Source organism: Oncorhynchus tshawytscha, linkage group LG16, assembly GCF_018296145.1.
Source record: "Oncorhynchus tshawytscha isolate Ot180627B linkage group LG16, Otsh_v2.0, whole genome shotgun sequence".
In the NCBI taxonomy this organism is placed as follows: Eukaryota; Metazoa; Chordata; class Actinopteri; order Salmoniformes; family Salmonidae; genus Oncorhynchus; species Oncorhynchus tshawytscha.
This window is the reverse complement of record NC_056444.1, coordinates 7339478-7354447: the sequence shown is the minus strand read 5'-3', so window position 1 is coordinate 7354447 and position 14970 is coordinate 7339478. Positions and strand designations below refer to the sequence as shown.

General features: G+C 41.7%; 1 protein-coding gene across 2 annotated transcripts in view; it reads left to right on the top strand.

The window, feature by feature from the left end:
• Positions 1 to 430: 430 nt before the first annotated feature.
• The window catches only part of LOC112234274 (zinc finger CCHC domain-containing protein 2), an 81014-nt gene continuing 66474 nt past the window's right edge, over positions 431 to 14970 (top strand). For both annotated transcript variants that reach the window (XM_042298724.1, XM_042298723.1), the window contains exon 1: positions 431 to 1383. In XM_042298724.1, coding sequence (XP_042154658.1) covers positions 625 to 1383 — 759 coding nt within the window. In that variant the 5' untranslated portion in view covers positions 431 to 624. The remainder of the gene's footprint in view (positions 1384 to 14970) is intronic.

Below are 14970 nucleotides of genomic sequence, written 5' to 3'. Positions count from 1 at the left end.
ACTATCATGTAAAGTGTTAGACAAACACAGTATTTTACATGCATGGATGTCTAAATCAAGAGATCACATTTTAATACACACATATTTTTTACTTCTGCATTAGGCCTAAGCATTTTGAAGGGATACATGAAACTGAATTACTACTACCGCAATAAATTGAGCAATGAATACTATGAAATCACATAATATAGGCTTGTCATTTCATACATCACATAATATAGGCTTTCCATTTCATAAGATCCTACAGATTCGACATTAAACACATGTTAAAATGTACCACTCTAAAAATTGTACTTCTACCTACATTGTAGATAAATAAAAGATAAGCTCAAATTGTTATGAAACTTTTATTAATTAACAAACTACCACTCAGCTGAAATTCAGGACCCAGTACGCTTCTACGGAAAGGGGAGGGGTTTATGAATGATTGACAGGTCATCAGAGTGCCGTCTACAGTGAAGGAGAAATGAAAACTAAAGCTTGTCGCCGAGAGTCTCTCTGACTATTACTGAAAATTTGATTTGCTTCTGTTGATTCTGCATTACACAGCAGTTAGACGATCAAAGGATGTAGCTATATTTAACAGTCATTTACGCCTTGAAGCCTTTCCAGTCGAGCCGGATAATGCTTAAAACGAAGCTGCCCATGAGAACCGCGGAGGCAGGAGATGATACGGCCGAGGAACAGCCGGATCTCCATATTCCCAGATCGGTCTCTCCCACGATCTCGGACAGGCTCGAAGATTCATCCAGACACCCAGGATATCCATCTCAATTGGACAAAGAGACCGTTTTCGAGTGGTTTGGTTTACATCTAAATCCTGCCAAGCGGATCGAGTTAATGTGCGGACTGCTGCATATGTGCCAGCCGCTCGAACTCCGGTTTTTGGGCTCCTGTCTGGAAGACTTGGCACGGAAAGATTACCCAATTCTACGGGATGTCGAGATCAGGGCGAACTGTCCGAATGATTTGGGCATTTTATCTGATGTTATCGACCCGGTGGTGCGCTCCAAACTGCTGGTCTGCTTATCTCTTCTGCGATCTGACAGCAGGGAGTGTGCGGGAATACTATTTCAGATATTGAACCATACGGATCCGTCCTTGTTCTACAAAAACTATCCCGGTTATTCTGTTTCTCCCTTCAGGGACCCGTTCCATCCTTCGCGTGTGGACGGGAAAACGTTCAGGAGAACAGAGCATATTTGCGGGCGTCCAATAGAGGAAGCAGTCGGACCCTTGGAGCAGTTTGCGTTGCTTTTTACTATGGCTTCGTTGCATCCAGCGTTTCCTTTTCATCAAAGAGAAACCCTTCTAGTGCATCTAGACAAAATCAAATTTGCCACAGAGGATAGACAGCAGAATCCGTACAGAATAAACACCCAGGTAACATTGATTAATAGTTGGTTAGTTTGTTAGCTGACTTAACTTTCAAGAGTTTTGGACCTGTGCTCTGACGCCGATAAGCGAGCTATTGAAGTTTTGTATATTATATCTAGTTGGCAAAGAGTACTATAAATTAGACAAGACAGTTAGCTAAATAGATTTCATTATTTATTAGCTCGCTAACGTTAGCTAGCTAGTTTGGCCATTTAGCCAAAGAATGGTACTGTAGTTAGCCAACATGGGAACAACAGGTTAGCTACACTGCACAAAAATATAAACGCAACAAAGATGTTACAGGTGATAAAAGGAAATCAGTCAATTGAAAATAAATGAATCTGGTCCTAATCTGTGGCTCCCCAGTGGGTGGACCTATGCAGGAGTATAGGTCCACCCACTGGGGAGCCAGGCCCAGCCAATCAGAATTATCCCCCCCAAAAAAAAAAGGGTTAGGGTTATTACAGACATAAATACTCCTCAGCAGCACCCCCCACCTCAGACGGTCCTGCAGGTGAAGAAGCCAGATGTGGAGGTCCTGGGCTGGCGTGGTTACACGTGGTCTGTGGTTGTGAGGCGGGTTGGGTTTACTGCTAAATTTCTCATAAACAAAGTTGGCAACAGCTCTGTTGGACATTCCTGCAGTCAGCATGCCAATTGTACGCCCCCTCAAAACATGAGACAACTATGGCAATTGTGTTGTGTGACAAAACGGCACCTTTTATTATCCCCAGCACAAGGTGCACCTGTGTAATGATCATGCTGTTTAATCAGCTTCTTGATAAGCCACACCTGTCAGGTGAATGGAATTTCCTGGCACGGAAGACATTTCTAGGATTTTTTTTATTTCAGTTCATGAAGAATGGGACCAACACTTTACATGTTGTGTTTTTATTTTTGTTCAGTATATATAGCCAACGTAGCTCGGATGACAACTGTAGTTAGCTAGTTAACTTGGTGATGAACGCTAGGCGTGAAGCTAGGGTACATTTAGCTAGCTAGCGTAGGCAAATTGTGAATCTCTTCATGCTATGCTAAGTACAGTTTTGTCCATATTCATCCATCTCTTAATGTTCCTGATATTTTAAAACCAAAAGTCTCTGCTAGGTTTGCGAGACCAACGTGTATGCAAGAAGTCATTTCATGCTCTGCCGTTTGACAGCCGGGAGAGGCGAAGGGGGAAGTTAGGGATGGGCATTGCCCTTTGACAACACAGCTACAAAAAAATATTGATCTTTTCTCAGATTATCTTGCGTTTTGTTACAGCGTATGCTTTAGTAAAAGTTTGCAAACTAGATAAATTGGCATATAGTAAATAAGATAAACTGCAGCTAAAATCTAGGCTAATAAGTGCATCATGTTTTTAATTTATGAGAGAGTATGAGAGAAATTGTAGTAGGCCTATAATAACAAACACATGTTTATGCTTTCCTTTCAAAAGAGCAGTGTTGCTTTTACAATGTTGGATGAGTTTCAGTTGCTCTATTGCCCTGAATATAAATCCATCTGCCACATAACCTCAGGGAAAGAAAGTTGTTGTAATAAGCAACAACAACAAAAAGAGGTTTTGCATGAGAACTCTGCCCATGTTTTGAGGAGAGTCGGGGGGTATTTACACAACTGGGAAAGTTATTCCCTTGAATCTGTTCACCGATTTTTCCCGAATTGTGAGTCTTTCAAAATACCATTGGCTCATTTTGACAATGTAGATGAGGTTATCCCAATCTTTTACAAAAGGCTTTAATAGTATGGCTAGTTCTCAACGGTTGACATTTGACAGATGGGGGAAGATGCAGTATTTGTGCAGATTTAATCTTCTTTTGCACCAAGGATTAACAACAATCCCCAAGGATTAACAACAAACACCAAGGATTAACATTCTCCTCTGGCTCATATAGCCTACTTTATTCAAAACAGTAAGAACATATTTTTGATCTGTGCTCATGTGGCAATTAAAAAATGAAATCACTACATGTGAGGACAGAGTCCAGGCTTTATTTACAGCCTACTGTGAGTTTATTAGACATGCCATTCATTGTGTTGAAATGGACAAACAGCTGGATCCCTCCCCATACCACTGTTTGAAGGAACACCACCTCAAGTACAGTATTTTTTTGTGGTTTTAAAAATGCAATATGTACATTTTTGCAATATGTACCAAATTCACATAGAAATGTGATCTATAGATCTGTCATTCTCCATGAAAGCAAGTCTAAGAAGCGGTAGTTATATACTATGTGTGTTATTTCTATGCTTCCCATTCTTAAATTGCATTTTTTTTCTTTTCGTATTTTTACTTCCTCTCTAGATATGGCAAAACTCCACTAAAGAGGTCTCTAGCTTAGCCATATCAGCCTCTATTAGGGATGTGACTAGCCTCGTTGCAAAACAGGCTTCCCTAAAACGACCTGGGGAAGTTTATGGCAGAAGAATAGCTAAATAGGGGTGGGAACCCGGTGTAAAACAGTGACGCCTCACAGCACGGCAAATCAATCAAATGCCTTGCTTGGGTGGAGCACCAATAGTGCTCAGTAGATTAGTTCCATAGGTGCAACAGTGCATGAGGATTGGCCGGGCAATCGCATATTTAAACAACAGAGTTTCTAAACCCGGAGGAACAACATCCCGAGACTTCCGGGAACGCTTGCGAAACAGACCAGGCAGTGGTTTGGGGTTCGAGAAGTCAATATGCACAGTAATCATTTGATTTTTAAACTGATTATGGCAGAAGGTCGAATATGGCATTAGTCATGTAAACACCTTACTCTGTTTATCTTAATCGGCGTAAGGTCCTAATCTTGTAAGCATATGACAATTAAAACAGCTGGTTTTCTGAGGAATCTTTTTGAATTATTATGGCCTGTAACTCCTCAGTTAAAGCAGTGTATTAGATCTGCGCATGTTTCGGGCTTCCTTGTTTTGTGCGAGTTCTGAAAAACGAAAAGAAGGCATTTTAGAATTATTTTTTTTCCCCATTTAAACGCTATATGTCCGATCTCAGAATTAAATAGGCATCACAAAAATAACATGGTTGCTGTGGTAGAATGTTTATTTTGACTGGCAATTTCCTGCATCTATCAAAGTATCATCAGGTAGCCTGATTTCAGATGTGTCCATGTAAACGTGATTATTAGATACATATTTCATCTTCTTGCATAGCATGTAAACGTTTAAATCAAATTATTACATTATTCAGACTACGAAACAAATACGAAACATGTAACCGTACTCAATGAGATGTGAAAAAAAATCTTCCTTAGTTCATTTAAAAAAAAAAAATCTAATGGCACAATCTCGATTTGAGCCAATGTCTTAAGTAGCTGAACATGTAATTACTCCAACCTTGTAAAAGTGACAAACTCGTTTTTAATTCTAAACAAAAAAATCGACGAGTGGGTGCCTTTGATTCGATGGCCTGTACATGGGCAGTTCAACTCGAGATGACCATTAGACCCCATGGCGTGTAGGTAGGCATGAGTTTAGCTAGCCAACATCGCCATGACATCGCCTACCAGTGTGATAGGGGATTTCTATTGGATAAGCAGTTTTCGCCTTATCTTTATACCAGTGACAGTCGATGCCGTTTAAGATTAGGGAGGACGATTGTTTTTAAATTTTTTATTATGAACATGGCCTTATTTCTGTTACAGCATATTGGATGACTGTCATTCATATTTCATTCACCTAGTTCAATGTAACAGTGATAGGTTTAGGTTACTGTCATTCATATTCACCCAGTTCAATGTAACAGTGATAGGTTTAGGTTACTGTCATTCATATTCACCCAGTTCAATGTAACAGTGACAGGTTTAGGTTACTGTCATTCATATTCCATTCACCCAGCTCAAAGTAACAGTGATAGGTTTAGGATACTACATGATACTCTAATGTTCCCTATACCCATCCAGCATCTATGTAATGACATGATAAATAAATAACAATAAGATAGCATCCAAGTCAACTCGTGCTGGTAGACTATCTCTCTCCCTGTCCCTGTTCCCCCTCGTCACTCACATGGCTGCTACTCTGCGTTGACCCTCTCGCTCTCTGCATGAAAGCTCCCTCATACATTAAAGCTCTATTATTCATTAAAGCTCCCTCGTGTATTAACGCTCCCTCTTACATTAAAGCTCCCTCATACATTAAAGCTCTATTATTAATTAAAGCTCCCTCATGTATTAATGCTCCCTCATGCAGTAAAGCTCCCTCTTGCATTAAAGCTCCCTCATGCATTAAAGCTCTATTATTCCTTAAAGTTCCCTCATGCATTAAAGCTCTATTATTCCTTAAAGTTCCCTCATGCATTAAAGCTCCCTCTTACATTAAAGCTCCCTCATGCATTAAAGCTCTATTATTCCTTAAAGTTCCCTCATGCATTAAAGCTCCCTCTTACATTAAAGCTCCCTCTTGCATTAAAGCTCCATTATTCCTTAAAGCTCCCTCATGCATTAAAGCTCCCTCTTACATTAAAGCTCCCTCATGCATTAAAGCTCCCTCTTACATTAAAGCTCCCTCATGCATTAAAGCTCCCTCTTGCATTAAAGCTCCCTCTTGCATTAAAGCTCCCTCTTGCATTAAAGCTCTCTCGTGCATTAAAGCTCTATTATTCCTTAAAGCTCCCTCTTGCATTAAAGCTCCATTATTCCTTAAAGCTCCCTGATGCATTAAAGCTCCCTTTTACATTAAAACTCCATTATTCCTTAAAGCTCCCTCATGCATTAAAGCTCCCTCTTGCATTAAAGCTCCATTATTCCTTAAAGCTCCCTGATGCATTAAAGCTCCCTCATGCATTAAAGCTCCCTTTTACATTAAAACTCCATTATTCCTTAAAGCTCCCTCATGCATTAAAGCCCCCTCATGCATTAAAGCTCCCTTGTGCATTAAAGCTCCCTCATGCATTAAAGCTCCCCCATGCATTAAAGCTCCCCCATGCATTAAAGCTCCCTTTGGCATTAAAGCTCCCTTGTGCATTAAAGCTCCCTCATGCATTAAAGCCCCCTCATGCATTAAAGCTCCCTTTTACATTAAAACTCCATTATTCCTTAAAGCTCCCTCATGCATTAAAGCCCCCTCATGCATTAAAGCTCCCTTGTGCATTAAAGCTCCCTCATGCATTAAAGCTCCCCCATGCATTAAAGCTCCCCCATGCATTAAAGCTCCCTTGTGCATTAAAGCTCCCTTGTGCATTAAAGCTCCCTCATGCATTAAAGCTCCCTCATGCATTAAAGCCCCCTCATGCATTAAAGCTCCCTTTTACATTAAAACTCCATTATTCCTTAAAGCTCCCTCATGCATTAAAGCTCCCTCTTGCATTAAAGCTCCATTATTCCTTAAAGCTCCCTCATGCATTAAAGCCCCCTCATGCATTAAAGCTCCCTCGTGCATTAAAGCTCCCTCATGCATTAAAGCTCCCCCATGCATTAAAGCTCCCTTTGGCATTAAAGCTCCCTCTTGTATTAAAACTCCATTATTCCTTAAATCTCCTTCTTCCATTAAAGATCCCTCATGCAGTAAAGCTCCCTCATGCATTAAAGCTCCCTCATTCATTAACGCTCCCTCATGCATTGAAGCTTGCTCCTACTAACATTACAGCATTGTTGAGTTAGGTATTTGTAAAAAATATATATATAATCCCGTTGTGATGATGATCGGGACCTGTTTGTGGTAGCACTGTGATTTGAAGTTTCATTTTGTGAAGACGAAAAAATAATTAAATTAAAAAAAAAAAAAGGTTTTCGGTTAGGGATTTCTTATTAACGTTAAGGATCCCAATTTCGTTTATACGTTCACACCCCTATTCGCTATACCCTATTCTAGTCGAGGCATTTAATAATGTCCCAGAGGACTTACTGTCTGTGCTATTTCTGACTGTACAAAAGGCCACTGCCAACCCCCCCCAATACACTTTCTAGTTTTTATGGCGCATTTCACAAAGAGTTATGTGCTGTGCTGCGTGTGAGGCATTCGGGTCCTGTGGCCTACTGTAGTGCGAGCCTGGCAATTCTACAGGGAGGAGGAGGTTATGCCAGTGTGAGGGGCCTCAACCATGCTGTGAGCCAATGGCTTGAAACCAACTGAGCACTAAGGTGACTGGACAAGTGGAGGCCAGTCAGGATCTTTCAGTTTGTTGATAGGGATGCATTTCCTTCTTGGGGAGCTGCATGTTAAAGTAGGAGATTCTGTTTTTCTACTTACCCAGAGTCAGATTTGTATGTCTATGTGTGCAGTTAGCAATACCCCACGCGAAATGACCTTCAACTTCCTTCAAACTGCACGCAAATAAGGATCCCAATTGTCAGAATCAAACACTATCCCTTTAACAGGGTGTCCTCTCCTAATCTCCTCATTTAACAGGGTGTCATCTCCTCATTTAACAGGGTGTCCTCTCCTCATTTAACAGGGTGTCCTCTCCTCATCTCCTCATTTAACAGGGTGTCCTCTCCTCATCTCCTCATCTCCTCATTTAACAGGGTGTCCTCTCCTCATCTCCTCATTTAACAGGGTGTCATCTCCTCATTTAACAGGGTGTCCTCTCCTCATCTCCTCATTTAACAGGGTGTCATCTCCTCATCTCCTCATTTAACAGGGTGTCATCTCCTCATCTCCTCATTTAACAGGATGTCATCTCCTCATCTCCTCATTTAACAGGGTGTCATCTCCTCATGTCCTCATCTCCTCATTTAACAGGGTGTCCTCTCCTCATCTCCTCATCTCCTATCTCCTCATTTAACAGGGTGTCCTCTCCTCATCTCCTCATTTAACAGGGAGTCCTCTCCTCATCTCCTCATTTAACAGGGTGTCCTCTCCTCATCTCCTCATTTAACAGGGTGTCCTCTCCTCATCTCCTCATTTAACAGGGTGTCCTCTCCTCATCTCCTCATTTAACAGGGTGTCCTCTCCTCATCTCCTCATTTAACAGGGTGTCCTCTCCTCATCTCCTCATTTAACAGGGTGTCCTCTCCTCATCTCCTCATTTAACAGGGTGTCCTCTCCTCATCTCCTCATTTAACAGGGTGTCATCTCATCTCCTCATTTAACAGGATGTCATCTCCTCATTTAACAGGGTGTCATGTCCTCATTTAACAGGGTATCCTCTCATCTCATTTAACAGGGTGTCATCTCCTCATCTCCTCATCTCCTCATTTAACAGGATGTCATCTCATCTCCTCATTTAACAGGGTGTCATCTCCTCATCTCCTCATTTAACAGGGTGTCCTCTCCTCATCTCCTAATTTAACATGGTGTCATCTCCTCATCTCCAATCTCCTTATTTAACAGGGTGTCGTCTCCTCATTTAACGGGGTATCCTCTCCTCATCTCTTCATTTAACAGGGTGTCGTCTCCTCATTTAACAGGGTATCCTCTCCTCATCTCCTCATTTAACAGGATGTCATCTCCTCATCTCCTCATTTAACAGGGTGTCATCTCCTCATCTCCTCATTTAACAGGGTGTCATCTCCTCATCTCCTCATTTAACAGGGTGTCATCTCCTCATCTCCTCATTTAACAGGGTGTCATCTCCTCATCTCCTCATTTAACAGGGTATCCTCTCCTCATCTCCTCATTTAACAGGGTGTCATCTCCTCATCTCCTCATTTAACAGGGTGTCATCTCCTCATCTCCTCTCCTCATTTAACAGGGTGTCATCTCCAATCTCCTCATTTAACAGGGCGTCATCTCCTCATCTCCTCATTTAACAGGAAGTCATCTCCTCATCTCCTCATTTAACAGGATGTCCTCTCCTCATCTCATTGTCTCCTCATTTAACAGGGTGTCATCTCCTCATCTCCTCATTTAACAGGATGTCATCTCCTCATCTCCTCATTTAACAGGGTGTCATCTCCTCATCTCCTCCTCTCCTCATTTAACAGGGTGTCATCTCCTCATCTCCTCATTTAACAGGGTGTCATCTCCTCATCTCCTCATTTAATAGGGTGTCATCTCCTCATCTCCTCCTTTAACAGGGTGTCATCTTGGCAGGTAGCCTAGTGGTTAGAGTGTTGGGCCAGTAACCAAAAGGTTACTAGATCAAATCCCCGAGCTGACAAGGTACAAATCTGTCGTTCTGCCCCCTGAACAAGGCAGTTAACCCACTGTTCCTAGGCCGTTATTGTAAATAAGAATTTGTTCTTAACTGACTTGTCTAGTTAAATTTAAAACATCTATTCACCTTTACTGATTTAAACAGTTTATTTGGATGAAAGCTAATTCCTTTTAGCTTTGTACTTGTAATGCAGGCCTGTCTTTATATTGGAGTGGTGCTTGTCAAAGATGACCACTGTGTAGACGATTGGGAAAAGGACAAATAACAGACATCCATGGTTTTATTTGCTCAATACTTTTAACTTGTCGTCATGGTCACATCCTATTTCCACTTTTTTTTTTCTTTATTTAGAAAACCAAAAATGACACTTTGTTTTTCTAGTACAGTTTAAATTAGTGATGGGGGGAAAAAAATACATTTACATATCGTAATATTATTTAGGACGATATTATATCGATACTTTGACTCCAAGCATCTATAATAAATAAAAAAATGTGTTGCTAGATAGCGTTAGCTAGCGCTAGTCGGCAGTACCTGCTCCAAAACACAATTTTTCATCCTTATAGATTGTTTTAAATTGTTTTAACTAAATGTTTGGCCTCTCTACAGGGAGATTCCCAGCCCTAGTTTTAATAGAGTACTGTTGTTGTACAGTCATCCGTGTTGACTATAGTGTTGATGCTCAACTGAACCACTTAACCCACTTGACCTGTAAAATAGCTGCATCATTGTGTGTCTGCCTACTGTCATTTAGCCACTTGATGAGAGTTTGAAGCCAGCAGCACACAACCTCACAACTCACATTAGCTTACGCTCTCATAGCCAGCTATTATGATCAGAAGTTACCGCTGAAGGGATATGGCGTTAGGTTTTAGTGTGTTATATATATTTAAATTGTATTATTATTTTTTATTTTTTTATTATTATTTAAAAATAGATATAATTTATGAACACAACCTATACAAAAACAGAAATATACAAACAAGAGTACATAAACCTAACAGACAGGGGGGTATTACATATCAAGAAACATTTTCAATTTGTCAAACTTTTATGGCGCGTATTCCTTTATAGTTTTTACATTTATGGATAATGTCTAAATAATATTTAAATTATATCTTAAATAATGTGAAGAGGGGTTTGTTCTCGGGCCCACACCATTTTATGGATAAAGAATCTTCCTTGAAAAATAAACAAATTAACAATGAAAGTTAAATCAGGGTCCATATCCATTTGGATCAATATCAAACATAAATTTCCGAGTCTCTCTGATTAACATTAATAGTCGTTTATTTTTCTTTTAGTGTGTTGTCATATCGAACACAGTCCCCATCCACCCCACTCCACCCCCACAGTTTAGCAGCTAAGAAGGGTTCAGTCACCCAGGCTAACTACACAAGGGTCACTTTACCACGCAGTCCATGGTTCACCAAGAAAATCTGATCTGAACACATTTGAACCTTCCACTGCATAAAAGTGTACTAATGGCTCTAGTACTGGACACTGTCTAGCCAAGGTTACACAGGTGGTAATTGCTTGGGTTAGATCAGTGATTTTTGACCTGACACTACCAGCTGTTTGATCAAGTCTTGATGATTAGTAGATTATTTTTAATTAGCTGTGTAGTGCAAGGGCAAAAACCAAAACATGCCCCCCCCCCCCTTTGGGGTCCAGAGGACTGAGTTTGGGAAACTCTGAGTTAGATGGTCTGGATCTCTAGCCTTTGCGGCTGTGTCCAATCAATGTACAGGATATAGAGGACAGTGTAAACAGAAAAGTTCCAAATTTGATGTCGAATAGATAAAGATCTTGCTTTACATATTTAGACTATTTTGTAAGTGTAAACAGGCTCATAGTGTGAAAAATACCAGCAACAGTGTGTGAAAACCTTGTGAAGACGTACAGAAAACGTTTGACCTCTGTCATTGCCAACAAAGGATTTATAACAAAGTATTGAGATAAACTTTTGTTATTGACCAAATACTTATTTTCCACCATAATTTCCAAATGAATTCATTAAAAATCCTACAATGTGATTTTCTGGATTTTTTTCCCCATCATTTTGTCTGTCATAGTTGAAGTGTACCTATGATGCAAATTACAGGCCTCTCTCATCTTTTTAAGTGGGAGAACTTGCACAATTGGTGGCTGACTAAATACTTTTTTGCCCCACTGTATTTAGACTATTTTGTAAGTGTAAACAGGCTCATAGAGGGACTCCCTCTCCAGTTCAACATGTAGTTCATTTTCCAGTCTGTTGGATGAAAAAGAGTGATGACGTCCACTGACTGACTGACTCGTTCCGGAAATATCCCTTGATGACCTCGCGGTGAATCACCTCTCCACTCAGGAGCAGATGTCGAGTTAATGCGAAATGAAATCAGAGGCCCCAATTTTAGACCAGTTGTTCCTGGACCTGCAACATGTCAAATGAAAAGAGGGAGGAGATGCTGCAGGAAAGCAAAGCCCTCCAAACCACAAGCAGCTGATGTGGTCCCAGTGTCGTTCGGTATCAATCAATATGTCACTGCCACTTAAATTGGACCAAGTCCAGGCCTATATCGTTCTGCATTTGAATGCCAGCAATGATTGTTTTTTTCCCTTGGTATATTTTATCTGAAGTATATAGAACTAGTGCTTTGGGCTGTTGACCGTATTACCGCCACACCGGAGATCACGGGTCATGAAGGCAGCCAATCAAATTCCACGTGACTGTTTAGTCATGGTAAATAGGCTTCTCCCAGCTCTGATGCTGCTGCTGATCATTAGTAGACTACTGAACTTTCTAACTGCCTGGTACTCAGCACTCTATTGTCCCTCTAATCAGTCTGACATCAATGCAAATATGATCTAAAATCTAATCAAACACTTCATGAGAGCTCATGTTGCGCAACATTTACATAGCCTACTAAATCACGCACAGAACGAGCAGTATGGCTGGGGGCATTGGAGGGTCATGTCAGGATGAGCCTGCAAGAAGGGTACCAGATGAGGGAGGAGGATGTCTTCCCTGTAACGCACAGCGTTGAGACTGCCTGCAATGACAACAAGCTCAGTCCGATGATGCTGTGACACACCGCCCCAGACCATGACGGACCCTCCACTGATAGAAGGATTGTGCGTTCCTGGTGTAACTTGGGCAGTTGTTGCCATCCTGTACCTGTCCCGCAGGTGTGATGTTCAAATGTACCGATCCTGTGCAGGTGTTGTTACACGTGGTCTGCCACTGCGAGGACGATCAGCTGTCCGTCCTGTCTCTCTGTAGCTCTGTTTTAGGCGTCTCACAGTACGGACATTGCAATTTTTTGCCCTGGCCACATCTGCAGTTCTCATGCCTCCTTGCAGCATGCCTAAGGCACGTTCACGCAGGTGAGCAGGGACCCTGGCCATCTTTCTTTTGGTGCTTTTCAGAGTCAGTAGAAAAGCCTCTTTAGTGTCCTACGTTTTCATAACTGTGACCTTAATTGCCTACCATCTGTAAGCTGTTAGTGTCTTAACGACCCTTCTACAGGTGCATGTTCATGAATTGTTTATGGTTCATTGAACAAGCATGGGAAACAGTGTTTAAACCCTTTACAATGAAGATCTGTGAAGTTATTTGGATTTTTTACGAATTATCTTTGAAAGACATGGTCCTGAAAAAGGGACGTTTCTTTTTTGATGAGTTTAGGTGTACCTATTTATTTGGTAACAGTTCAACACAGAATAGCTGAATTTGCGCACTCCCTCAAATTGTTTAGAGAAAATATGTATATTTTATTCAGCTTTGTTCAATTGTATTCTTCATACTATAAAATATTGCCACGGAATTCTAAGCAAAATCTTGTCTGCTAATGGAGGGTAGCCCACAGCCAGATCAGGACCTAACATAAAGACAACTCAGAGTATTATTATGTTGCTATTATGTTCTTCTGAAATAGACTACCCTTTTCTTCATATCATGTTCTTTAGACCTGTCTAAAATAAATGATGGATTTATTGTGAAGGTGTAGGCTATATTACATGGATTTATTGTGAAGGTGTAGGCTATATTACATGGAGTTATTGTGAAGGTGTAGGCTATATTACATGGATTTATTGTGAAGGTGTAGGCTATATTACATGGATTTATTGTGAAGGTGTAGACTATATTGCATGAATTTATTGTGAAGGTGTAGGCTATATTACATGGATTTATTGTGAAGGTGTAGACTATATTACATGGATTTATTGTGAAGGTGTAGGCTATATTACATGGATTTATTGTGAAGGTGTAGACTATATTACATGGATTTATTAGACTGTAGATGTTCCAAAGGTCTGCATCAGTGGCTTGTAGGCTGTGTGTGGAAGCCATGAGATGATAAATGTGTTTATGTTAATTAATGGTCAATTACCATGAGGCCCGACAGCTATTTGTTTAACAATCACCGGCTGACAACGTTTGTCGTGACCGCCACTGCCCTACTAGGACTAGGCTATTGCTATTTTAATACGGGTCTACTGGTACAAGTTCTACTGAATGTGAGAGGCTTGTGTTGCACTGATACGCTGGGGGCTGAACTGTGCTCTGTTCTCCTCTGACCTTCAGCGGAGGCTAACTGTCAGTCTGTGTTTGTCAGCTCCTAACTGATAGCAGGGGAGCAAAGCTGACTGACCCCGTCTCATGGGCTGCAAAACAGTGCAAGTGTGTGTGGGCGTAAGTGTGTTTGTGTGATGTGCCCGTGCGTCCGCCAGTGTGTGTGTGTGTGTGTGTGTTTGGAGGCTAGCTGCTGTCATCCACCAGACAATTGTTCAAAGACCACCTCATTAACAACACCGTGGGTCCCTGAAGGACAATAGTACCACCACGGCGATAGCACCAGCACGACGATAGCACCACCACGACGATAGCACCACCACGGCGATAGCACCTCCATGACGATAGCACCACCACGACGATAGCACCTCCATGATGATAGCACCACCACCACGATAGCACCTCTATGACGATAGCACCACCACGACGGTAGCACCACCATGACGATAGCACCTCCACGGCGATAGCACCACCATGACAATAGCACCACCACGACAATAGCACCACCACGACGATAGCACCTCCATGACGATAGCACCTCCATGATGATAGCACCACCACCACGATAGCACCTCTATGACGATAGCACCACCACGACGGTAGCACCACCATGACGATAGCACCTCCACGGCGATAGCACCAACATGACAATAGCACCACCACGACAATAGCACCACCACGACGGTAGCACCTCCATGACGATAGCACCACCACGACGATAGCACCTCCATGATGATAGCACCACCACCACGATAGCACCTCTATGACGATAGCACCACCACGGCGATAGCACCACCAACGATAGCACCAACGACGATAGCACCTCCATGACGATAGCACCTCCACGACGATAGCACCTCCACGGCGATAGCACCACCATGACAATAGCACCACCACGACAATAGCACCACCACAACGATAGCACCACCATGATGATAGCACCACCACGACGATAGTACCTCCACGACGATTGCACCTCCACGGCGATAGC